We start from the raw sequence: 25,974 nt of genomic DNA, 5'->3' as shown, positions 1-25,974 counted from the left end.
TTATGTCATGAGAATGTAATTGGTAATAAGTTATTAATGTATTGTATATGCTTACTACAGAATTAATGACCAGGAAATATTATTATTTTATTTGTCTCTCAAAACTATGGCAAGGTATGCACACTTATGTCACCAAGTAGCATTTTTTAATAAAGGTTTAATACTAAAACGTAGCAAAAGTAGCAGTAGTTAAAGTCAATACACAATTACATATAACAATATTCTCTAATATAAATAACATCTTAATTTAAATTTGTTTCTATATTATAAGTTAGGCCATTTGCAAACAATGAATTTTATGGACCAATAAAACAAAAATGCTAATAATAATACTAACAAAAATACCATGGAATACTGTTATTTGTTTATCCTAACTAGGCATGGGCCGGTTACCGGTTTCAAGGTATACCGAGGTTTAAAACGGTCAAGGTTTCAAAACCACTAAAATGTTCTGTGATACCGTCTCCAAGGTATGAGCTGTGCTTATACAAAATTCATTAAATCATGAAGTCATGTGATTGATTTGATGTTTATATTTAATATACATTACGAAAATATTATATGTGTTGAAAGCATATTATAATTTAAAGGCTTTATTGTACCTGGCATTTGAAAAAAACACATTTTAGTGTTGCAATGGCAAAACCGCAACACCGTGAAACCGTGGTATTTTTGCTAAAGGTTATCATACCGCCAGAATCTTATACCGGCCCATGCCTAATCCTAACTGGAACTTGAAAATTCCTTTTTCCTTAACAGGATGGAATCCCAGTATCGGGAATTTTGGAATCCGTGGACTGACACACCCGACCAGCACGTTTTACAGACAAGTCAGAGATGGATAAAGGTAAATAGGAGTAGATGATCCTCATGCAATTTGATCCTTTGAATGAGTAAAATGAAATAGCTGAGATTTGCGCCCCAGACATGAGTTAAAAAAGACATACATTTAGGCATTTAGTAGATGCTTTTATCCGATGCGACTTACAAAAGTGAGGAAAACAATAATTCGTCTAATACTCAAGTCTAATACCCAAGTAATTTCTGTGTAGTCTCCGTGTTTCTGGCAAAACATGATAATAGCTTTCTTATCCTGAACACACAAGGTTGTGTCAAATAGTGATATATTCTTCTCCCAGGTGGCCCAGGCTTCATTTTCTCAGCTTATCTCTAGTATTGTTGTTTAAATGTTTCATTGCCAACAGTAGAGCTGTTTGAGGGACATCTTGTGACTTTCTCCCTCCCCTTTTTCTGTCTGTCTGGCTGTCCTCTCTCGGTGTGTGTTTCGGCCTATATTCATCCATGAAAACAGCACCGAAGATTGCGCAAAGTTCAGTACAGAGGAAAGAGAAGCACATGATGAAATGCCAAGTTATGTTCAAAACAAGCCACGTGATAGAGGAGGGGCAGGGGGTACGCTGGGTTAATGTAGGAAGGCCATCGAAAAACATTCCAAAAGACATTCTAAACTCCATTGGATAGGAATGCATTTCATAGTCAATAACAGGCAACACATGTTACCCCAAAGATGGTTTGGGTTGAATCTGACTGGTGATGTTCCAAAGGAGATCTTTTTAATATCTGAGAAAATATACAATACGATAGAAAGAGAGAGATTTCATACGAATGAAACATCTCTACAAGAAGTGTGACATTTTAATGAGGGAATAAAGTGAAAAGTGCTCTCATTGGTGGAGAAAGTGAGAAAGAGACAGTTTGCGAGAGAGTGTATGAGAAAGAGAAAGGAGTGTGAATGTGTTTGCAAAGGGTAAAAAGGTTAAGCGTGCAAGCGTGGGCGTGCATGTGTGTTTGGGACTTCTGTAGTCCTATTCTGTTACATCAGGGATGTGTGGGTTTTCCAAAAGAGTCAACACACGACGAAGATTTATTCACACTTCTGCTTTAGCATCTAAATAGTTCCTGGAACTCCAGGGTGCTGGTAAACACAGACAGCTTATGCCCAAAGGTGATAGTAATCAAAAGCATAGACATTCAGCAGAATGTGCCCAGATCTGCAGTACCTGCTTAACCTGATAGAATATGACAGTGTGGATTATATTTTGACTGTAGGGAGTGCACAAAACAAAGCATACATAATTATCAGAAGTTTAACTAATTAAACAAAATTATCTTGTAAAGTTACAAAATTTAAACATTTTGTAGCAAGCGACTGTGGAGGGAAAACCCGCCTTGCCTGTTTGTTCTTAAAGTCAAGGAATTTTGTTCATTCTAGAAAATATTAAGCAATCTGCCTGGTCCCCATTGCGTAAGTGTGCTTTTCCCTCATGATCATATCCTTTCTCCTGGAAAGCGGAATGTCAGAAAGGGGAATGTTGGCCAAACAGTAGGCTTTCATTTGCAAATAATTGAACAAATGGAACATATGAGTAAATGTAAAATTTGTTTGTTTCCGGACTTCATGGCAGAGCTGTATTTTGCATACTGAAACATTTTGTTAAAAAGTTTGCATGACTTTGAGAACCCGAGAAACTGGATTTGTACACTAAAATCTGTTTTTGTTTCAAAACAAGCTTTGTTTGTGTAACCTAATGTATTTGGGTCAATATAATTATATCTAATTATATCAACAGATCTAATGTGTTGTCCCTAACTTAACACATCTCTGTGTTATTCACTTTGTGTTGTCCCTTTTATTTATTTGAACACAGAATCAACCAAAATGACACATAATGTGTTAAAATAACACATGATATTTCAAATAGGATAACACAAAATAATGTGTTAAAATGAACACATCTTTTCTTAGTGTGTATCATGTTTATTTTTTTAAATAAACTATTTTATTTACCAGATTTTGGGTTAGCTTACAACACAGTTTAATCTGAGATGTCTCGATCAAATGTTTTAGTTTCAATTTTGTTAGTATCGTCTATTCGACAGGCTCAACCCAATGCAACATTTCTCCACATTGAATCAGACCGAGAGAGTGAGACTGGTGATTTTGTGTGCGTGTGTGCGCGCGTGTTCCTCTCTCGTCCTGCACGTATCAAAACAAGCATGTGGTCAAAGCTCCGCCCACTGACGTTTCATTTCCCCTTCACCTCCATTCTGGTACATTCCGGAAAAGCACAACAAAAGCGTTACTGCAGTTCTTGCAGTTTCAGATAAAAACGCATGTAAACACGACCAGACGTGTTTGTTTTGCACGTGACGCTGAAAGGGAAAGCGCGTGCAGAGCTGCGTATCTGTTTATCAGTGTGCAGGGGAGTGTCATGTTCAGTTTATCTTAACAGTTACTTGTAAAAACAAATATTTTCGTTCTCTAGTACTTAATAACAGATTTTAGCAAGTTTATTGCATGCGTGTGGATGTAATGAATTGGCAAACTATAACTTACCTCTCTAACAAAGTGTCCTGGATAGATTTGAAGTTATTGTAACAGATTCTAATTGAGCTGTATTTGTTAACATTAGTAATTCACTAGGTAGCATGAACTATCAATAAACAAAACTTCAATAGCTTTTATTAATTTTAGTAAATGTTAATTTCAGTATTTACTAATAATTGTTTAAAATCAAACATTGGAACTGGCATTAACTAACATGAATAAATGGTGATAAACTATATTGCTCTTTGTTAATGTTAGCTAATGCATTTAATAATGTTAACAAATGTCTTAGCAAGGAGAAATGCATTCTGTATGATCCTTACGTCCACGCGCATAAACATAAACCAGCATGAACTTGTTACTGCAGCCTTAAACTTGAGTGGTGCATGAGACTGAGACACGCCCCCTTATTATAATGCTGGATTTTCTGGAAATATCTGGTTTGCAACAGATGGGGTAATTGTGATATAAAAGGTAAGGCATGATTAACAATTAACGACGTCATTTTCAAAACAAAAGGCAGGAACTGACGCAACATGTTTAGTCATTATGTTTTGCAAACTTCAAACCTCAGCAGTTTTTAGCAATTGGACTGCTCCGAAAGAGAACAAAGCCCCCTCTTGACATTCATTCAAGATATCAAATGACAGTCGTAGTCAAAATGCTGAGAAAAGCACAAAGAGATTTATTTGAAAATGTTAACTAATTGTATAAACAAATGACGGGCCTAATTTAAAATGAACTTCGATCGACTAGCGATTACAGCATGCATCAGACCATAATAATGCAACATTTCATCATCCAGGTCTGGCTGTCTTGTGTAAAGCGAGAGTTTGTCGCCATCTAATGGACAACGACAAAATTGCGTCGTTGCAGATGGATAGAGCCACAGACTGAAGTCATTTATCTCAATGTTTTATTTAATAGTGCAGGGTATCAAAAGGCTAACAGGATACCACAAACACAACCAGTTAAAAGAAGAAAAAAATACATTAAGATTGTCTTTCACTAAAGGATAGAAAACAACATAAAAAAATCAGTATACCACAGGGTGAGATGAATTAAAATGCACTGAAACACATGAGTTCAATCATTCTGTTTAATCAGAAGCTACCATTTTTTTATTTCTTAATAACGACTCTGAAATTAATCTCTTAAATTGAATAGTACCATGAGCTATATTTACCACATTTTAATAACTTCCAGAGAAGTCTGAATATTTACCCCCAAATTAGCAAAAATCCAAATTTCATCTAAGACAAATAACAACCAAGAGCAAAACGTACAAGATACACAGACGAGACTGAGTGGGTTTAATATCTCAACCACATACATAAATAGTCACAAATATAATCTGTATGTTATAGATTATAGCAGTACAACAGAAAAAAAAGAAATGATTTAGAATAAATTTGGAAAAACAAAAAGGACCGATAATACTGATTTCTAATAAAAATATTCTCCCTATGCCAGTATACACATCAGAATACAGAGATGTAGACGTCTCTCACTAAATAGAATATTACAGTACTTTAAAGTGTATAAAAATATAGTCTTTAAAAGTTTGTTTTCTTTATAATCTGCTTTTAAATTGTTAATTTGTGTGGTTCTTCTGATCTGTGTGGAATGTAAGGGGACCGCTGCTCTCCATTTCAGTGGCACATCCGTGATGTCATCTCTTTCTGTTTAAAGAAACACAAACTGCATTAGTGTCCTAAAAACATCACGCAATACCACAGACTGTCACACATATGCTCAGCAACAGAAATTTATATGCTATTGATTCTCAAAAAACGTTTCTTTTAATTTACTAATTGTTTGAAATATGCTGTGTAGCCAATGAAACATGTATAAATGCTACTTTTACTATTATAATACCTTCAAAACTCACTATGCCAACAGTCACCAATCTCCTGATGTCAGTAACAGGACCTGACTGTGACACCTGATATCAGGCATTCAGCCGTGACTACAGAGAGAATTAATGACTGGATTTTCTGCCCCATGAGCTCAGACGCTCATTAAGCTTGTGAGAAAATGATAAAGGCTGAAATATCAAACACGCTGACTCATCTTGTCCTTGTGCGGCCCTAACAATTAGCAAATACCATATCAAATCGGTTCGTTAGCTACTAATCATGCAGTGACGCATAATCATTTGCTCCTTTATCTTTTGTTTCTCCATTTATAACCTGTACAAGTTATACGAACACATTTCGTAAAACACGTGGCCTTCACGTGGAAACATAAACATCTACAAATAAACACCAATGTTAAATATTTATCGCTCTTATTATTTTTCTGTAATGGTGATCGTAAATAATTTCTCTGTAACACTCATGCTTACCAGAGGCTCCAGTTCTTTGTGGTCTGTGAGGTTGAATTCAGTAACAAAGTAATAGAAATGTTTGTAACAGGTGTTCACGTGGGCTTCGGCTCCCATGTGGCTCACGCGGTCAAAGTGGTGGATGTACACATGTACGAAGACACGGAACAAACGGGATAAGATCTTCTTCGCTACCTGCATGAAGGTCTTGGGGAATGGCGTACCTAAAAAATAAAACATCACATTATAACGTAAAAGTTAGAATAGAAATTTACACAAGGTCAAGTTCAACTGTATTATGAAAATATGAGGTTAAGTGATTTCTTGTCGTGACGTAATGCTTTTATCAAGTTCCACACATGAAATGACATCAAAAGGGGTATTATTAAATTTAAAGCAGAGCTGATATTAACTCTCCCGTCTCTTCTTTCATCTGCAAATGATCCAACATCTGGCGCATATGCTGCGATGGATTATAAATCATAATCATATTTCTGCAGTGGCATTTATTAATAGCGTCCTGCGCTCTGTCTCATACGCAGAAAGCATCTCCTTATACATGTTAAACTCTGTGAATGTCTTGTTGCATTCTAAGAACCCGTTCCTTTTACAGGCCTGGCTATTTTAAGCCCACTGTAAATTATATGACCTAATTTGAAAGGCAACACAGATGTCAGACGGCACGATGAGGATAATGAGACAATGATGGGGAGGCTGGGAAATTCCCAGTAATAAACACAGCACACTTCTTCACTTGACAAATTGGAGTTTTTTTTGGTTATGTAAAGGTTTCACATTTGTTTCTTTCTTCTCTTTTAAAAGCCAGGTACTGCTATATTCATGGGGAGAATAAAATCTAAATATATAAATTAAGACTAGGAAATATGTTTAAAATTCATGTAATCTAAAAAAAAATTATAGAACTATGTTTGGATTAACTTGATTAAAAACGTTTTCGAAAGTAAAAACAGAAAAAAAGGGTTCTTGTTTGTTTGGTTTCACCTGTCACATATATGGCTCTAAATAGTCTACAAGTTACATTTTATGTGATGGACAGTTTGAGACATCAACACTATACTAGACGTGTAATCAGATGTCTAGTGGATAGTCTGTTCTACTGATACAGGTTAGGTTTGGAGAACTGAAAAAGATAGCTGTAGATAACAAAATATCAATTCAAGTGCAATTTTAAAGCAAACTCTACTTCCATTTAAGTCTTCAACAGTACAAAACATCTAAAAATGTGAAGTTAGTTCTAAAAAATATTTAGTTTTGTTTGTTATATATTTTTGGCTCCTATTTTAAAGGCGGGGTGCATGATCTTTGAAAGCCAATGTTGATATTTGAAATCACCTAAACAAACACACCCCTACCCCAATAGAATCTGGACCTTCTTTTGATAGACCCGCCCCACACATACACAGCCCACGTACACAAATACTGCTGATTGCCTACAAGTGTGTTTTGGTACTCAGCCCGACTACTTTTTCCAAAGTGTTTTTTAAAAATCATGCAACCCGCCTTTCACGATCTAAGTGCATATTCTGAAGCGCATGTCGGAGATGCACTTAGGGTGTGTCCGAATCCACGTTTACATTACATTTACATTTATTCCCTTGGCAGATGCTTTTATCCAAAGTGACTTACAGTGCACTACTACATAGACAATTGTATCAGTATGTGTGTTCCCTGGGTTCAAACACATGACCTTTTGTGCTGCTAACGCAATGCTCTACCACTGAGCTACACTGGAGCACTTTTGCTAGTTTTACCATGGAAAAATGGTTGGCGCATGGTTCAAAAGGGTTGTAACTATTCTCTTAATGAGTCATGGGTGTGTTTTGGGCGTAACGTGCATTAAATCAATCAGACCAAACCAATATCATATCCCATTCCCTTAAATAGCGTTGCGCTTGCACCATGGAAGAATCTTTATTTACTTGCCACATTTTGCAAGAACAAAGTCTGAAAGTTTCTTCAGAGAGCCAGCAGATCTGCATTCTTTGTTACTGCAAATAGGTCATACTGATACATGCAATGACTGTCCATTATGATATGTAGGCGTTTTTCTATCTGTATGTACACAATACTAATAATAATTTTTTACATTGTTATCCTCTCATTTTTATTATTTGGCATGTATGTGTAATTAGCAGAGTGTACACGCATTGTCCACCCGCCTATAGGTGCACATTACTAACACGCCCTTTAAATAAATAAAAAATACAGTGCCATTGACTTTAGACCAGGTTTTAATTGGTCAATGACGGTGCATTGTTTTTAGTTGCCTCAAAATAGCAACTCGACTGATCACACCTCATTTTCAGATCAGCACACCCACGGGCGTACAGATGGGCGCAAATGCATTTACTATTTAAATAACATAGTGCAGGACATGAATATGACAATTGGGTCGGGCTGAAACTAGCAAAAAAAAAACTTGCATTGCACCTGGCATCGCATTGTCCCGGGTGTACGATAGGGCCCTTAATGTGTTTTGTCTTTTTTTGCATGCCAAATGTGTTTTCAGGTCTTAAAACACACCTTATGTAAATGGTTTTCAAAGTGCAAGTTTTTGAAAACAACTGTGTTAAAGTTTCCGCTGTAAACGACATAAATGCAAATCTGTGACAACGGTGACGTTATGTGCATGTGTATTGCGTGTTCGGTCTATAGGCATGCACGAATGCTTGACAATCATAACAAAATTGGCAGAATACAGGACTGCATTTTGTGCTACACAAGCTAGTACGTTTATTAACACTTTTCCAACAATGTTTACAAATGTATGCTGCTTTATAGTCTAGGGTCAAATGTAGTAATAAAGATATACATAATACAAAGTCAAAGATCTTTTCGATGTTGTGTGTACATGATAGTTTTCAAAAACTTTGTCACGTTATTGTGTAAACGTAGCTTTAGTTCAGATTTGTCAATAATCTTTAAGCATAGAGTGCTGTCTGTTTTGTTGAGTCCTTACCAACATTAGTGGGGAAGATATGTTCATTGTTGATCTGGACCTCAATCCAGTCCATCAGCAGACTCATGTACTTTGGTGCGGGAAGAGCGGTAGGCTTTTTGTACTTTTGTTCGTCCTGCCAACGATACTCGTACTTAGGACCCCCAGACATAACCGGACAGGTCTGGTCCGTGCAGGAGTCGCTGATGGTGCCGTAGATGAGATTGATGCGATTAAAGAAGTCCACCACGTGAACGGCCACCCAATCATTGAGGTCCTCGCCATGGGGCAGCTGAACCGCTTGCTTCAGGTCCAGGCCGGCGTTAAGGGACGCCTGCGCTTTCTTGTGGAGCTCAAAGCGTTGCGTTCCAGGCTCAAACTTGCGTTTGGGGCGGAATGTCCTGTCCTTGTTGAAGACTTGCTTGAGGGCCATTGACATGCTTGGCGGGAGCTATGTAATATGTTTAAAATTAACCTTTTGTTAGCAAAAGGTGATTTAGACTATGAAAAACTAAATAAACAGGGACGGTATTGTATGAAGAGGCTTTTTAGAATCACAAGATGCACTGATAGTGAGGATGAATGCTGAAAAGAAGGAAAAACATAAATATCAAACTTTGTAGCTCACATTTTGCAACCTATTATTTTACAGTCAAACGTTAAACTACAAAAAAAAAACCGTGACAAAAAAGTGCCTAAATTTTTTTGCCGTCTGTGACAATGAAATAACTTTATATCTCTGGATTAACATTTTCAGCCTTAAATTCCCCAACTCAAGGATTAATTCCAATCCAGTGGCATTTGAGAAATAACTTAAGAAACAAAATAAATCTTATTCAGCTGGAAAAACACCTTATTATTGTTATTTTTGTGTATAGAAGTGATATCAGTTGTATTCTTGTCTGTGAAAGAAGCATTAAAGAGAGTCTTTCACTGTACTCTGTACACAGCATTTGACCATAAATAACTTTACTGTCTCTGCATAAAATATTTTGAATAACTATGAAGCATGTCAAAAACTATAACTGGGCTTCTTCTTTAAAATACATAATAGAAACAACATCCTGCATTGCACAGGTTGTACACAGACACGTATATTTTTAATATTAGGGGAATTATTGAGTAATTTCCTGTTGGTTACTATGGGTGGCGTTTATTGCCCACAGCAGGGAGATTCCATTATTATCTACCATTTTCGCATTATATTCATTCACCAAATAACTATATATACATATATTGCAAATGTAATGTTAAAACATAATTAAATATTTACATATCCTAAAATTAAAGGATGCCAGTAGCGTGAATCAACACTTGTTGCGCGAGATGCTCCTCAGTTCAAACGCTAATTCCGCGTGACGATGTCGTTTTAATGGCGCGAGCACGACTGATAAACACACGAATTTAACTTTCACTGAAACACATTCATGGCGTAAGAACATTAGCATTCTTAAAAGTCGACGTGAATTCAAATATGTACAAGATAACGAGGTTGTTAGCGAAATGTTGACGCACCGCACAGTGAAGTTGCAACAAACTTACCAAGCGCCTCGCGAGCCTTTCTTGTTCCGCTTTGATGTGGACCGCCTTTTCCCGCCACCCTCTGTGTCAAGATTATACAATAACGCTCTTTGTCATTGAAATTACATTGTATTTGCGATTGTTGCAGAGTTAAAAGAAACGTGGCCTTCGTACTGTAACAATTATTTCGTCTACAGTACACTTTCTAAGGAAACCACAAGCCCCGCCCTACAGAACAAAGTACACTACGCTTCCTCTATAGAAGATCAGTGGAAGCTCTTCATGAAGGAAGTGAATGAAATAGACACACATACTTTTAAAAGCATGTAATGCCTTGGACATATTAATGGTATATAGTTAAAAAAAGATAACACTGTACAATAAGGTTGTATTTGTTATATAAAGTAAATACATAACAATTAGCAATAGAGTTTTTAACATTTATTCATCTTTGTTAATGTCAATACAATTGTTAATGTCAATACAAGTTTTATTTAGTTCAATAAAATGAAATAAGATTAATAATAATGCTATGGAAGTATTGTTTATTGTTAGTTCATGTTAGCTAATGCTTTAACTAATTAGGTATTTACCAAAAGAAACAAAATGATTTGTATATTTCTGTATTACAAAATGCATCGTTTGTTAGTTCAACAGATATAGTTCATGTAAAACAATTTTATGACACAAGTTTATGAATTGGCTCAATTTTATTGCATGTGCAGTTTCAAAATGCCAGAAACATAAAACAATGACTGAAAAATATGAGAAGTTTTCTTAAAAAAAAAAAAAAAATCAAAACTTCCAAACACACATTAACAGAAAGCACAAGACTGTGAGTTTGAGTATGAATAATTGTGGCAATAATATATGGCATATTTAAATATTAAATGATGCAAAATTATTATAAACAAAGCAATACAAAGTACTACTGATAGTAGCAGGCAAATAATTAAAGTTCACTTGCATTCTTCTGATGGAGAGATTTATAAACATAATAAAAATATTCAAAATGCTTCTTCACATCTTTTCAAACTGTTTTCAGTTTTATTCTTTAGGGGGCTTTCCGTTCTCTGTTTTCATATAATCCGGGATCTTTTTGGAAATAGAGTAATAGAAAGTTCTCATCCTCTCCTCAACCTTTACAAAGCCTGGCCGATCTTCATGCCTGGAGAAGTTAATCAGATGTTAACTTATTTATATGCCCACATCAGCACTTTTAACCATTCTCCCCTTACATACAGTTCGTATAATTGTATTGAATAATCAATTTATTAAAAAAAAGTTTAGATGATACTTACTTGTACGTCCAGCAGTCCTTCATCAACTCATATATGGTATCGGGACATCCCGGTGGGCATTCCATACGACTTCCACTTTCTATAAAACTCATTACTTCCGGGCCTTTCATTTTCTGCAGAATGAAAAAGTGTTCAATCACAATTCAATAACAGTCGTATAAGCAACTCATTAAAGTCAGAAATTTAAAGGTTGGCCATAGTGTCACAGCATATGTTTACCTTATAAGGTTTTCCTCCATAGGTAAAGGCCTCCCACATGGTAACACCAAAGCTCCAAACATCACTTTTGCTGGAAAACTTGTGAAATTGGATGCACTCTGGTGCATACCATTTTAAAGGCCATTTCCCCCCTGTGCGTGCCTGCACACATAAACAAACACACTCAAAATAAGTCTGCTTATAGTGCCATTATACTGATAGTCATGTGACCAATCATGAAACAGAACAGGAAATGACATTCATTGTTAGAATAGTATATAGCCCATACAATATTGATAGTAATGCCTGTTGTATGTGAAAGTTGTTGTGAAAGACTTAGTACACCTGAAAGACTTAGTCCCACCTTGTAATAGTTGTCATCTGCACCCAGTGCCTTGGAGAGGCCAAAATCACTGATCTTGGCATATTGCTGGTTGACCAAAAGTACATTACGGGCAGCCAAGTCTCTGTGAACAAAGTTCCTGCCTTCTAAATACTTCATCCCTATAGAGACCTGATGCATTAACATCACCAAGTTATCCACAGTGACCAGGTCCCTGCGAAGTGAAAAAATAACTATATGATTCAATGCAAAACAACACAACACAATTGCTTTTTGTTTGAATTTTTGTGTCAGTGTATGTGAACAGATGTAGCTGCCTATTTGGTGAAGTCATTTGGATTCACAAAACATAACTTAGCGATTAACTCACTTTTTGGCAGAGAGAAATTTGTTAAGCGGTCCACCAGGGGCCATCTCCATGACCAGCATCAGCGCTTCGGCTTCACAGAGCCCAATCATGCGCACAATGAACGGATCACTCAGCTGATGCATAATTTGGGCTTCTCGCATCATTTCCTCTTTTACCGATTTATCATTCTCATTCTTCAGTACTTTAATGGCCACATCAATCTGTTTGCTTTATTGGGAAACCATTTAGATTGGAATCAGTTTAACATTAAATTTGAGTTTTATTGCATGATCATTGCATGAGTTCATATCAGCTTGCAAGTAAATTATTTCATAGCCTTTAATGGTTTTCGTCCCCTCTGGACTCACCTTTCCATTTTGAAAACGCCTTTCTTAACACAACCAAAGTTGCCCGATCCAAGCTCCACTTCGTCGATCATAAGCTTGTCTCTCTTGATGAACAGTGATTTCTTCTTGCATTCATTTGGATCATCATATGGACTGATGAATGCATCATGATCCATAGGCAGAGATGGTCGTGCACACTGGGGAACTGGGCCACATCATAGCTGATGTTACTTGTGTATGCTAATTAATAGTTATAACAGCTGACTTAACATTTTCTGAAGTAACAAGTTTAAACATGTTTGAATAGTGAGACATAAAGGATCTCTTTTGGGCAATGTGGCTTTAGAAGAAGTAAAGTGGTCAATTTGGGTACTATTTGGGAAGTGTAGTCTAAGTTGCTTTTTGTGCAATCAATTGGATTTAATTTTGCTGAATTACATGCTCATCTGTTCATCCACTCAAATTTCTATAGCTTTTATAAGTTGTACCACTATAAACTTACCTGTAGGGGGCGGTGTGTACCCATTATGTCCTCTACTCCTCCCCTGGCATAAACAAAAAGCCCAGTTAATAACAAAATGCAAAATATTGTTACATACATTTAAATTAAGCATATAAGTGATTGTTTTCAAGCAAACTTACCCGTTCGTTCGGGACGGCTAAAATGAAATCAGAAAAAGGCAGATAAGTATTTTACTCTACAATCTCAAATATCTACTTACGTGTATTTAAATACTTTTCAAAACCCTAAAGTTCATTCAGCTTACGCTGTTTTTAGTGTTATATTTAATATGAAAAGTTATAAACCAGTTAATATTTATTCAAAGTTCATACCTGGTGCTGCGTTGTTTTGGTTGACACATGGTTCTCTCAGTACAGTCACAAGACCATCTGGCTTCATTTTTAAGTATTCAACCAACTGCCCACCGAATATAAATATGTAATTATTAGAATAAATAACAATAGTAAAGTCATACAAATGTTTGTTAACAAATAAATCTTGTTAAGCTAGATATTATGTTAGCAGTTTGGATTTGGCTACAAAAACATTTGAAACCTTTTTTATCTATTTCCATCTGAAAATTGCTTTCATTTTATTTGCTTTCATCAAAAGTGTTTGCATTAATCTATTTGCTTTGCATAATACATTTTAATCCATCAACTTTTAAAGGTCCTTTCTGAACCAAAATTACTGAACCAAAACATATGTCACATATAATATTGAGAAAACAATATTTTAACTGTTTAATCATTTTTTAAGAGAAGGTATAAAATAAGAGACACTTTAAAGCGTACCTGCCAGACAGTGTCAAATTTAGTTCCCTCTGGCATTGCATATTTCCCTGATTTGTCGTGTAAGATCTGATAATGATATACTGTTTTTCCATATGTCACAGACAGCGCGTAGGTGCCAAACTCATCTCTTTCTCGAACTCTAGAAAACAAATGGAGATCAAATTAGATATAAGAGGCCAGATTATTTGCATACTTGTTAATAAGTTCAATGTATAATAAAGATTAAATATGTCATTTTGGTTACACTTTATTTTATGCAGTGGCGGCTCGTGACTGCTCATCCGAGGGCCGCAAATTCAAAATATGTGTTCGTAGTTTCATGTGTGTTGCTTGTATTTTCAAAATATGTGTTTGTTGCATCATGTGAACATGTGCATCACATGTTTCTTTTTTTAAATAAGTGCCTGCTGCACACACGTCAAAACAGTTTATGATAAAAGAGATGCTCACGTTCTCGCAAGACACACCCTTAACAGTAAACTCTGATTACTCATGAGATTATGCGAGTATCTGGCAAACGCGAGCGTCTCTTTTATCATAAACCCTTTAGGAGCGTCTGCAGCAGGCACTTATTTTAAAAAGACACGTGATGCACATAGGATCACTTGACGCGCAGAACACATATTTTGAAATTACGAACCACACACATGACGGGCTACATACATTTTGTGACGAACTTCGCATCGAGCGCCCCCCAAAAAAGAAGTCACCGGCTGCCAGTGATTTTATGGTGTCAATGTTACAGTGTTTTATACATTACAGTACACTGTCAGAAAAAAGGTACAAAACTGTACTTTTTTTGTTGCTGTGGTGGTACCTTAAGGTTCCATTTTATATGCATTCTAAACATAATACAATGTTGTACCTTTTAGCATGCATTACTGTACCTTAAGGATCTATATATCTTTAAAGGTACAGTTAACCGTTACTTCTAAAATGTAACTCGTACAAAATTGTTCCTTAAGGCAGTGGTTCTCAAACTGGGGGCTGCGAGATGGTGCTGGGTGGCCCCAGTTGTATGATATTTTATAAAATACATTAATTTATCATAAATTCGATATAATTAAACCCTACCAAAAAATAAGGCTACTAACCCATAGCATTATGTTGTATAATTTTATATGTTTTGTTTAAAATAAAATTTTATGTTTTAAAATGTTTTATGTCATATATTTTCTTTGGCGGGGCCACGAAGGGATGCACCGTACACAAGGTGGGGCCACACGCCGAAAACGTTTGAGAACCACTGCCTTATGGTACACAATAGGTCCTTAGGGTATAATATTGTACCCCAGAAGGTACACAATTTCAATGTGTTGTATACCCTTAAAGGTACTAAAAAGGAACCTTTGAGCGTACCACTCCAGTGACAAAAAAGGTACAGTTTTGTACCTTTTTTGTACCTTTTTTTCAGTGTACTAAGTAAGTAATAATGATTAACAACATGTACATACTATGGGTAAGGGCTGGTTTGGGGTTAGGTATGTAATTATGCAAAAACTGCTATTACTATAGTAAAAACGAACCCAGTCTTAAGGAGTTGCATATAAATAGCACGAAGTGTGAAAATCGTGCAATACCTTTGTCAAATTCCACTTTGGCGTGCATATGATATGCCAGTCCTTCCCATTCACTTAAACGGTGCATCTTTTTTTGTCGTTTTATTTATTGAATTCTCAATGTTTAAATTTTTTTTACCATTTTCGCTTGGGTCTAGGGTTAGAAGTTTTTGTTATATAAAAGTGACATTCTAACCCAAACCCAAATTCTAACCCCAACTCCAAGCGAACATAGCATAAATATATACAAAAACATGGAGAAACCTGTATATTAAATAAGCAAATCTCAAATCTAACCCTGAACCCAAGCGAAAATGGTTTAAAAAATGGAGAAACTAATAAATAAAACGACAAAAAAAGATGCGCCATTTAAGTGAATGGGAAGGACTGGCGTATCATTTGTGTAATTTGGCGTATGTATTGAACGATTTTCACACTTCGTGCTATTTATACGCATCTACATGAGACTGGGTACATAAAAACGTGTAATGTGTAACAAAATCACTGTAAAAAAGTTTTACAGTCAGTCATTTCAGCTGCTTTTCTTAATGTTGTTGTTTATCTGCAGGTTATGATTCACAGGAAGCCTTTCAAAGCAATATACACTCTTAATATACACTCTGACTGTATGGTTCTTTACAGGAACTTATAACATTCACAGAAGCTTTCTGTTGCACAAAAGGCTCTTTGTATTGGAAAAAGTTTTACAGACTAAAAGTTAAGAAAGAAAAGATTCTTTTAAAGTTCTTTAGAGAACCAAAAATGGTCCTTAGAACCCTTTAAGAACCTCTATTTTTTTTTTAAAGTAAATGAGTGGCTATGGCAACTTGCCAACGCAGCTGGTGTAATCATTCACATAACATTTATTTTACCAAATGCACCACTCCAACAAGACCACACTCTTTGCTGCAGTCAATAATTGTCTCATTTGCCTCATAAATTGTAGTAGGAAAAGTTTCGCTTGTCAATCTGATGAGTAATGACGGTTTTTACTCACAGGAACTTTCCATCCGGCTGAGATCCTGAGTACAGGCGTCTCTCACTCTCCAGTCGGGGTATCTTGCCATGGAACCAGGGCATTTTTTCATGCGCTGTGGTGGCAATCAGTTTCTCTAGTTGTGGGGCCTGGCTAATGATGGCTTGCTCCATGGCTTCACCCTAGGAGGAAAAGTAATGTAAAATCCTTCTGTACCCGCGGTGATTTGTAAATCTCTCATTTGAACATCTGTTGTGTGATTCTAGCTTGATGGGTTTCATCATACATGGAGCATGTCAAAAAAAGCATCTTTTTTAAACAAACCATTCAATGGATAGCATATGGTCTGAAAGAGAAAGAAACTGAAAGCGAAAAGACATTAAAGGCATAGTTCACCCAAAAATGAAAATTCTGTCATCATTTACTCACCCTCATGTTGTTCTTAACCTGTATGAGTTTCTATTATGTTGAACTTAAAGAAGATATTTTGATAAATGATGGTAAGCACATAGTTGACTTCCACAGTGAGAAAAACAAATACTATGGAAGTCAATGGTACCAGTATTTATGTCATCATTTATCAAAATATCTTTCTTTTGTGTTCAACAAAATAAAGAAACTCATTCAGGTTTAGAACAACATGAGGGTTAGTAAATTATGACATAATTGTCATCTTTGGGTGAACTATCTTTTAAGTTTTAATTGTTTAGGATTTTAAACACTTTTTTATCTCCACTAGTTAGTTTAAATTGTCCCCCGCTGTACAAAAATACATTTTTCATCGTAGAAATATTGTTTGTAGCCTTTCAATTTATATGCGCTTACAAAAGCGTCATGCATAAAAATTTATACAAGCTGCAGGACATGTCAACTTCCCAAGAGTATTTTATAACCTTATAAAAATTATGTGTGAAAGTGACATGCTATATGCACCATAAAAAATCCAACTTCAACATTTTCTTCAAACAGTAATAAATTAGGTTAAACAAAAATAATTTTCAATATGCAGAATAAGATTCATCATCAACATGTCCCTGTATCACAAAATGATGTACCTTATTCACGTAATTTTGTGAGCATTTTCACTGTCACGTATTTGTTACTCAACTTTTGTCCTATTTTCAAACCATTGATGCTTCGGATTAGGGTAAGATTTGGTGTTTGCCTTAGGATATTACTTTAAGTATTGATTTATACCTTTTTTCATGAATTATTTTTTATAATATTTGATTTTTAAACCATTGTCTCGTGTCATTAGGGTTAGAGTTTGTTTGAGTAAGGATGTCATTTTATTTAAAACTAACCCTAAATCGAAGCAACAATGGTAAGAAAATAGAACAAAACAGTTGAGTAACAAATACGTGACAGTGACATGTTCACGCAAAAAGGCGGAAAAACGTGTCAGTGTCACGGAAAACACTCACAAAATTACGTGACCATAGGTACGTAATTTCGTGATAATGGGTTGAACATTATCTAAATATTGTTGACTGATAGTTAAATCAAAAATTTAAATTCCCTCAACATTCACTCAGTCTCATTTTGTTATAAACCTGTATATATTTCTTTGTTCTGATCAACACAAAGGAAGATATTTTGAAGAATGTTTGTAACCAAAACTATCAGAGGCCCCAATGACTTCCATAATATTATTTTTCCTGCTATAAGAATCAATGGGGCCTCTGATCGGTTTGGTTATAAACATTTCTTTCCTTCGGTTCATCAGAACAAAGAAATTTAAACAGAATTTTCATTTTTGGGTGAACAATCCCTTAAAGCGCTAGCCCAAACTATTTTCCATTAAATGTTTGAAAACAAGTTTGATTGGGATTGCTGCATGTAAAACTATATTGTTACTGTTTTAGTGTTCATTGGTTGAATTTATGCTATTGATGTTATCTCTGTTAGTTATCTGTGAGTTCTTATAAAGAAAGATATCTGCTGATTGTCACCATGATTGAGGTTTGTGTGTTAAGTGTTGAGGTGTAAGTACACAACATAGTGTTTCTCCTAAAGCACATTCAGCACAAACTGTTGGAGCAACTATTAACAAAGATAAATAAATACATAATCTTTTAAAAATGAGCTGGGTCCCTGGGTTTTCACAGACAAGGCTTTAGGCTAGTCCTTAACTAAACACATATTTGAGCTGTCTGAAAAATAACTTTAACTGACAGAGCTTAAAATATGCCAGTGCCATTGATTTGTTTCAAGATGCCCGCCAGTAATGTCTTTTTGTAAGGCATGTTTATAAAAGATGCTTAAACATCTTCATTTAACTAAGGTTTATTCCTGGCTTTTGCTAACCCTTGTTTGTAAAATCTCCTTAGTTGATTAAACTCAGAAATGTCCAAAAAAAAGTTGCCTAATTTTTGTTTTTTATTTAATATTTAAGTTTTAAAAGTGAAAGGCATTACTCAGTAAATTGAGTTAGATAAAACACTGGGTCCGAAGGTCGAGTAAATTAAAAACGTCCTGAGGTTTGTTGCGTTAAACTTTTACATTTTCTAAACCTCGGTTTTTTTTATTATTAAATTTAGCATAGTGTGCACATGCATTTATATGTAACAGCAATTATAGCAGTTTCTTAGGTTTCTATCATTAAAAGCCCCATAATAAGATTTCAACAATGTCGTTAATACACCTTTTTTTGTCATTTACAATCGGTTACCTCTGCAAAAGGTCTCACCTCCAAGCTCCAGGTCTGCCGCACATATTCTCTGAGCATGTTGTCCCTCAGGCTGTCAAACACACCCGGGTTGATCGGTGTGTCAGCCGATCGCAGGCAAGGCTTTCTAAGGGTGCACACCAGGCCGTCCGGGTCTTTGCTGTAATATTCACAGAGCTCAGCGGGTCCACAGTGAGACTTTCCACCCGAAATGCAGTACGTCCCGTTTAACTGTTTCTCTACAGAGTAATGGTAGAACTCCAAGTTCCAAACCAAAGAGAGGACGTAGCCGCCCAGGCTGCGGAGACACTGGCGCAGGAGAAAGAGGCCGTCTCCCATGCCGGCCAGCTTCAGGTGCTCCTCGGCCTCCGAGCGACTGATGCTGCCATAGAAGAACGGGAGCTCCACAGCAGGGTCGGACATGGTGGAGGTGAGGCGCAGGCGAAGACGTTCCACAGATCAGGGACTGTTAAAAAAAAATGAGGCCGTTTAAGGCAGAAAGAGAGAAAAAGAGAGGTTGAACAACCTGATGAGGTCATCAAAATGGGGCAATCTGTGATGTGCTAGATGCTTCATGCTGATGTGGGATGTGGGAGGATGTTTTCGTCTCAAAGCTAATCTACGTTTTCCTATGTTTCTTTCACAAAGCTCTGCTTTAAGTGACCCATCATGCACTAAAGTTATCAAATGTTAGGCCATGTAATTGTAACACACACAGCTGTGAAGATTATTTACACAACATGCAAATGTTGGTGTGCTTGGTTTTAGTGTTGCATTGCAACCGGCAAAGTCTCGCATTCGGTTCGAATCACCACAACAGGAAACTTAGACATATCCTTCCCCCGCCCCCGCCAGGGCTTAGATGACAACCTCTCCACCCAACACAGGTGCTGGGGCTTCAAGAACGTTCCTAACCTTTGTCAACAGACACATGCTCTGCTGAAACATGTTTCTGAGGGAAATGCGAATTAAAAATGCTGTACTTGTAGATACCGAAACGGCACAAGGCCCAATCTGGCACCATGGAAAAACGTGTTCGATACACAGACAAATGCAAATGCCGTGATGAATAATTTCCAGTGGCTGAATGGTAAAGCTGTGTAGGAGAGTACAAAGTATATGGATAGATGACACATGCAAACACATATATATATATATTTATATTGATGCCCTTAGACATTTCCAACGCCTCGCATGTTACTTTCATTGGCTTGATGTAAATGATCTGACGATGTCTACTGAAGAGAAAAGCAAATGTCTTGATGTTTCATCACATGGAGCACCAGCGACTAGAAAGCAGATGTTGCTCCATTGCTACCTTTGATTTAAACCACAGTTTCCTGGACACAGATGCTGCCCACACCTAAAGGGATGACAGTTACTGTCTAAGTGAAAGACCGTACCACAGCCACACATATACTCTCTTAGACCACCACAGGCCACAGCAAAGACACTGGGGGACAGTTAGATCTAAGAGGTGAGAAGCATGAAAGATCACATGGCAAACAATTAATATCAGACAGGCGGTGGAATGCTAACAGGAGTCACCAAACTGACCACGAGCTGTGACTTGACCTCAGGTCACATAAAAAGCTACTGCATAACATGTGAGTGCAGCCCACACGTGTATCAATGTTGTGATGTAAGCTGTTCCAGAATTAAGATTTAGATGCCAGACACCCCTCCACTTCCTAAAACTCCTTCTTTTACAGACAAGTGGGTGATTATATAATTGCAGGTACATTTGACATTTTACAGCTTTTCCAAATGGTTATAATTTTAATAATTTGGTAGATCTTACAGGCCATTACATTATATATACGTAAGATGCATTGGTATATTTTCTGAAAAAGTTTCTTACATAGCTGACAATCATGGTTTGTGGTTGTCTGAATTAGTCAGTGTCGCACTTTTAACAGAAAATATAATATTGCTATGGCCTTAAACATCTTGTGATTCATGACGATCCAGAATTTTTTTAAGATTTAGGACACCAAATGTACCATCAATTATATAATCACTCATGTACGCACACAGTTAATTAAAGATATGGCATAATCTCGAAATCAGAGCAGTGGCAGCTCGTGACTGCTCATCCGAGGGGCGCAAATTCAAAATATGTGATTTCGGAATGTCATGTGTGTTGCTTGTGTTTTCAAAATATGTGTTTGTTGCGTCATGTGAACCACGTGCATCATGTGTTTTGTCAAAATAAGTGCAAAACCGTTTATGAAATCGTTCACAAAAAACACGCAAGACACTCCCTTAACAGTAAACTCTGATTACGCATGAGATTATGCGAGTATCTGGCAAACGCGAGCGTCTCTTTTATCATAAACCCTTTATACGCGTCTGCAGCAGGCACTTATTTTGACAAGACACGTAATGCACATAGGTTCAGTCGACGCGCAGAACACATATTTTGAAATTACGAACCACACACATAACGGGCTACATACATGTTGTGACGAACTTCGCATCGAGCGACCCTCGAAAAAAGAAGTCACCGGCCGCCACTGAATCAGAGGTGAGAAAAATTCAATCAATAGCCAACCCTTAAAGTTTCACATGGACCTTTTATAACTATGGTGTTAGTTGTCAAAAAAGTGGTGAAATAGCATTACTTTGTGACATGTTTCCACTGCAAGACCTGCTCTTTGAAAACACAAAATAATTGATAAGCATTCTGATGGGCAGATAACCTTTGCAGATTAAAGAGATAAATGTTTATTTTACTAATAAATATACACTGAAAAAAATTCTGTCAAAATTACAGTATTGCTGCGGCAGCTGGTTGCCAGTACTGTAGATTTTAATTCATGTTATTTACTGGCAACAGTTTGTTCAAAGTTAAATGAACATTAAACATTAACAAGTCTTTATATTTACAGAATAAAACTATAAAATAACAGCCTCATGCCAAGCATTCTGAAAAACAAAATCTGAAGGAAAATAAGGTTGATGAGGATTTCTGGTTACCTCACTCTAAAAAATATTGGGTTGTTTTTAACCCAGGGCTGGGTAACTATTGGACAGAACACATTTCTGGGTTAAAATGACCCAAATAATGTGTTGTTTTAACCCAGCAGTTGGGTAAAAACAACCCATTATTTGGGTCATTTTAACCCGGAAATGTGTGCAGAATGCTTTGCATGAGGCTGTTATTTTATAGTTTTATTCTGTAAAGACTTGTTAATGTTTAATGTTCATTTAACTTTATACAAACGGTTGCCAGATAGTAACATCAATTTAAATCTACTGTAAGTTACTAGCAACCAGCTGCATAACTACAGCAAATATTTTACAGTGTAGCACATCATGAAAATGTTGTAGGATCTGTTTACAAACAACCAATTTTCTTTCAAATTTTGAGGTTAGGGCCCACGCTTACACATTGACTTTGCTATGGCAGACGTGGTCTGTGTCTGGCCTGGGTCCTCTCTCATTCCCTATGATTTGATTTCCTGTAGTTAAACATCGGGAAAGCCCTAAAACAAAATACTTGTAATATCCCAGGAAACATAAAAGTTGCTTTGGATGAAATTGTCTGCCAGATACACAAATACAAATGTGTATAACACCAGCATAAGAACCATTCCAGAGACAAATGTCAGGGATGTAAAATAATTCGAAGGTCATGAAGTGGAATTAGTCAGCAGGCTACATTAGGCCTACTTATTTAATATGTATATTTTGAGGGGTAAAAATTTACCTTCAATAATGTATAGTATTCAAGCAATGTTTCATGGAAAATTGTAATAATTTGTTTATTTTCCGGTGTGAAAGACAGTGACGCGTTGCGGTCGGGCCTTATCGACGTATTTTTACACTACACAAAACTTTCAGACAGCAAGCAAAAGCATTAGACGTGTAGTCGCTGCCTATTTCATCTAAGCTTTGAAATTGTGAGTCTTTGAAAATGCTAAAAATATCTAAATGATCATGCTGCCATAAAAGGCTTACACGCCATTTGCCAATATTATGAGTTGCTAAGACATACGATACTCACTAAGATGTTGGAAAGAAACTATTTAAAAGTAATAATCTGTCACAATTTTATAATGGTGAACCAGTAATTATTTTACTGGAGCATAGATTTTCCCTGGTGGTTTCTTAACCCAAGCAACCAAAATGCCTAAAATATTTTGTGTTTATTTGATGAAAACAATTGTTTGTTTAATCAAAAAGACACTAAACCTTAAATGTAAAGAGTATTTGACCCTTGTCCTTTTGCAAGACTGCTCAGTTTGTTATTATTGATAATTTGTTTAAACTTTTTGTACTCATATTTAGATTCTAAAATATTATTTGGAAAGTATAAAGTTTGGATTGTTGCCACTAAATTTAGATAAATAAAAACTTTAAGTTAAGCACTCTGTCTAGTGCTTTGTGATAAAACAACTAATCCAGGTCATTTTACCTGCTTAAAATGAAATTAGCAGTAGCTGAATTAATTTAAATAATGCCATGAGTGGATTAGAAATAAAATGTAAAAAAAAATCTGTAAATGGTGTATATATTCTTTAGGAATCCTTTACTGTAAAGTTATTTAAAATATGAATCATAGATTTTACTTTGAACTACAATTTTACATTAAGTTTAAAGCAGTTTACAGCACCAGGGGTGAAGTCTTGCACATCATCAGCACATTTTCAGTGGCTTAAAAATGTAATCTTCTTCTCTAAAGCCACAAATAAATGATATGAGCTGCTCTGGGGTGAGAGATTATATTTTATCTTTACTGGAACACATATTTATTATCTGATTTAATTTAATGTTATAAGAACAAGCATTTAGAAATAAACATATGAACAGATTTTAAACCAATAAAATTCCAGAAAAACAACATTCACCGATTATTAAAGATGCAATTGTAATAATAATCATAATTATACTTAAGTAGCAAAAATACAAAATAAATTAAATGCAAAACAAAACATATAAATGTTTTTGCCATGATGCTCGAAATAAACATTTGCTTAAGAAATAGTGCCAACTAATAAAAACAATTTTAGTCTGAAGAATAAGCCTTAAAGTATGCCAGATCCATGTTGATAGCTCTTACAATCGTTTCTTTACATGTATTCTTGTTTGCCAGCAGGATGTTACAAATTAGGCTGATATCTGTAGTCTTAATTTAATGTAACAGTTAACTGTCAGTATGGTATTTGACCTCTTCTGAACCTTTGAGTTGCCAGCAACTTTTCTCTAATAACTCATCTCATTTACACGTTACATGTCTGACATTTTGATCAGCTGTGAAACATTGTTAATTTGCCTTAGGAAAAGATAAGAACAGACGGTCCTTGGCAGAGAGAGCGAAAAAGCCAGAATAATCTCATTAAACACTCACCGTGGCCTGTAGCTGCAATCTAGAGAGTGAAAGAAAGAGAGAGAGAGAGAAAAGAAAGAAAAAGTCACCGATGAACTGAAGGCGGGTTTAACAAATGTATTTAGTCTGCTGAGGTGATGAAGCTCTCTGATCTGGATTGTACACAAGACGGTTTCTACGCTTGCCAGATCTTACTGTCTGTGTGTGTGTGTGTGTGTGTGTGTGTGTGTGTGTGTGTTGCACATGCAGGTGAAATGTGTGGGCTGTTAAAGTCACTCAAATTTGAATTCCCTCAGATTTCTCAGAAACTCTAACTTACTTTTTCACCCAAGTCTGATGTGCTGGTTTGGGATGTGACTGTTTCAAAAAACCCCGCTCCAGACTGATGCCTAAAACAGGTACAAAATGAGGTCATATATTTTGCTGCAATTGGTTTAGGGATTTGAACAATGAGCAAAGCATAGTGGCCATCTCTCTCTTAAAGTAATATCATCACGTTATGTTATGTTATGTTATGTAAATGTAACCAATACATCATCACATATTTAATTTTATACATGTAAGGATTAAAAAAAAAGATAAATATATTACATGGTTTTATTAGTGCTTATAAAAAGGTCATGCCTCTTGCAAATATACAGCAGCATATTTATTTACTTTAGCAAACTTTTGTAAAAATCCTAGATAAGCTTACTTTAGTGCTTTGAACTTTATCATAGTAAATAATAAACTATACTTGTCTACCGTATTTATTAGTTTATCAATTCAATGTAGTTAATAAGCTACTACAAAATACTATAGCACACGTGAACAAGTAGCCCAGTAATTAATAATATTGTACAGTATACTACAATTTACATCAGTTTATAGTAAATAGTTAAGTACCTAAGCTAGTCATTTTGAAATTCAGCCTTTGATGGTCAGACTCACAATTACGTTCAAGAACTTGTGTCAGGGATAGACGTCCATTTGAAGTTAGGTTATTTTATTTTAAACCTATTCTTATTCATTTCTGTGTGAAAAAAAAAAATAATAATAACTGTTGACGAAAGTGCATCTGGTATCCGGCTCTGTTTTTGGCGGGTGTTTGTGTGTGAAGGGTGGCGTTATCGGATATATCTAACAGGTGAGTGAGGCAGCCCCCTCCGAGGGCCCAACACGACTTCATCAAGTGAATGTACTGGTGTGACGCACAGAGTGCAATTGTTCGTTGTGGCTCCTCCCGGCGTTCAACGTCTGTTATTACAGTGACCGTTGAGCAGAGAGCGATTCGTTTTCCACAACCGCGAATCGATTCAGTGAATCAAGTTTTGATAAGTGTTTGATATTATAATTGTTTAATATTTTTCCTCTATTTTCTAAATATTAAAATGTTGTTCACTTTATAAACATTTTAATTATGGTTATTGGTTATAATAGTGTACTTTACAAGCAAATTGGCTTTTCTGAC

The 25,974-nt window shown here is 36.0% G+C and overlaps 2 protein-coding genes across 4 annotated transcripts; both read right to left on the bottom strand.

Annotated features, from left to right (window-relative positions):
* Positions 1-4,248: 4,248 nt before the first annotated feature.
* On the bottom strand, positions 4,249-10,394 carry mob3a (MOB kinase activator 3A). Its single transcript, XM_065246787.2, has 4 exons — positions 10,177-10,394; positions 8,656-9,219; positions 5,697-5,899; positions 4,249-5,031 (listed from the first exon to the last, which is right to left on the bottom strand). Exons 2-4 carry the CDS (start codon positions 9,071-9,073, stop codon positions 5,002-5,004), a joined length of 651 nt encoding a protein of 216 aa, XP_065102859.1. The 5' UTR covers positions 9,074-9,219; positions 10,177-10,394; the 3' UTR covers positions 4,249-5,001.
* Positions 10,395-10,630: 236 nt separating this feature from the next.
* Positions 10,631-25,483, bottom strand: zap70 (zeta chain of T cell receptor associated protein kinase 70). Of its 3 annotated transcripts, XM_065246786.1 has the most exons (15): positions 25,455-25,483; positions 24,844-24,913; positions 24,546-24,564; positions 19,214-19,658; positions 16,546-16,706; positions 13,990-14,128; positions 13,528-13,612; positions 13,336-13,352; positions 13,196-13,238; positions 12,715-12,898; positions 12,368-12,574; positions 12,019-12,211; positions 11,676-11,816; positions 11,457-11,569; positions 10,632-11,323 (listed from the first exon to the last, which is right to left on the bottom strand). In XM_065246786.1, the coding sequence occupies exons 4-15, from the start codon at positions 19,613-19,615 to the stop codon at positions 11,203-11,205; spliced, it is 1,806 nt and encodes a 601-aa protein (XP_065102858.1). In that variant the 5' UTR covers positions 19,616-19,658; positions 24,546-24,564; positions 24,844-24,913; positions 25,455-25,483; the 3' UTR covers positions 10,632-11,202. The 3 variants fall into 3 exon arrangements, with proteins under 3 accessions (XP_073672314.1, XP_065102858.1, XP_073672313.1); XM_073816212.1 differs by lacking the exons at positions 24,844-24,913; positions 25,455-25,483 and having other exon boundaries at positions 24,546-24,702; XM_073816213.1 differs by lacking the exons at positions 24,546-24,564; positions 24,844-24,913; positions 25,455-25,483 and having other exon boundaries at positions 10,631-11,323; positions 19,214-19,651.
* Positions 25,484-25,974: the final 491 nt, after the last annotated feature.

Source organism: Paramisgurnus dabryanus, chromosome 11, assembly GCF_030506205.2.
Source record: "Paramisgurnus dabryanus chromosome 11, PD_genome_1.1, whole genome shotgun sequence".
Lineage (NCBI taxonomy): Eukaryota > Metazoa > Chordata > Actinopteri > Cypriniformes > Cobitidae > Paramisgurnus > Paramisgurnus dabryanus.
This window is presented reverse-complemented; position numbering and strand designations above follow the sequence as displayed.

Bases quoted from the DNA above. Each gene is read 5' to 3' on its own strand.
- mob3a (XM_065246787.2), bottom strand. From the start codon at position 9,073: ATGTCAATGGCCCTCAAGCAAGTCTTCAACAAGGACAGGACATTCCGC. The intron at 5,900-8,655 runs GTAAGGACTCAA...TTTATTTTTTAG, and splicing joins TATCTTCCCCACTAATGTTG to GTACGCCATTCCCCAAGACC. The intron at 5,032-5,696 runs GTAAGCATGAGT...TTCTTTAAACAG, and splicing joins ACAAAGAACTGGAGCCTCTG to AAAGAGATGACATCACGGAT.
- zap70 (XM_065246786.1), bottom strand. From the start codon at position 19,615: ATGTCCGACCCTGCTGTGGAGCTCCCGTTCTTCTATGGCAGCATCAGT. The intron at 16,707-19,213 runs GTGAGACCTTTT...TTTTCCTCCTAG, and splicing joins GGCAGACCTGGAGCTTGGAG to GGTGAAGCCATGGAGCAAGC. The intron at 12,899-13,195 runs GTAAGTTTATAG...GATGTGGCCCAG, and splicing joins GTACACACCGCCCCCTACAG to TTCCCCAGTGTGCACGACCA.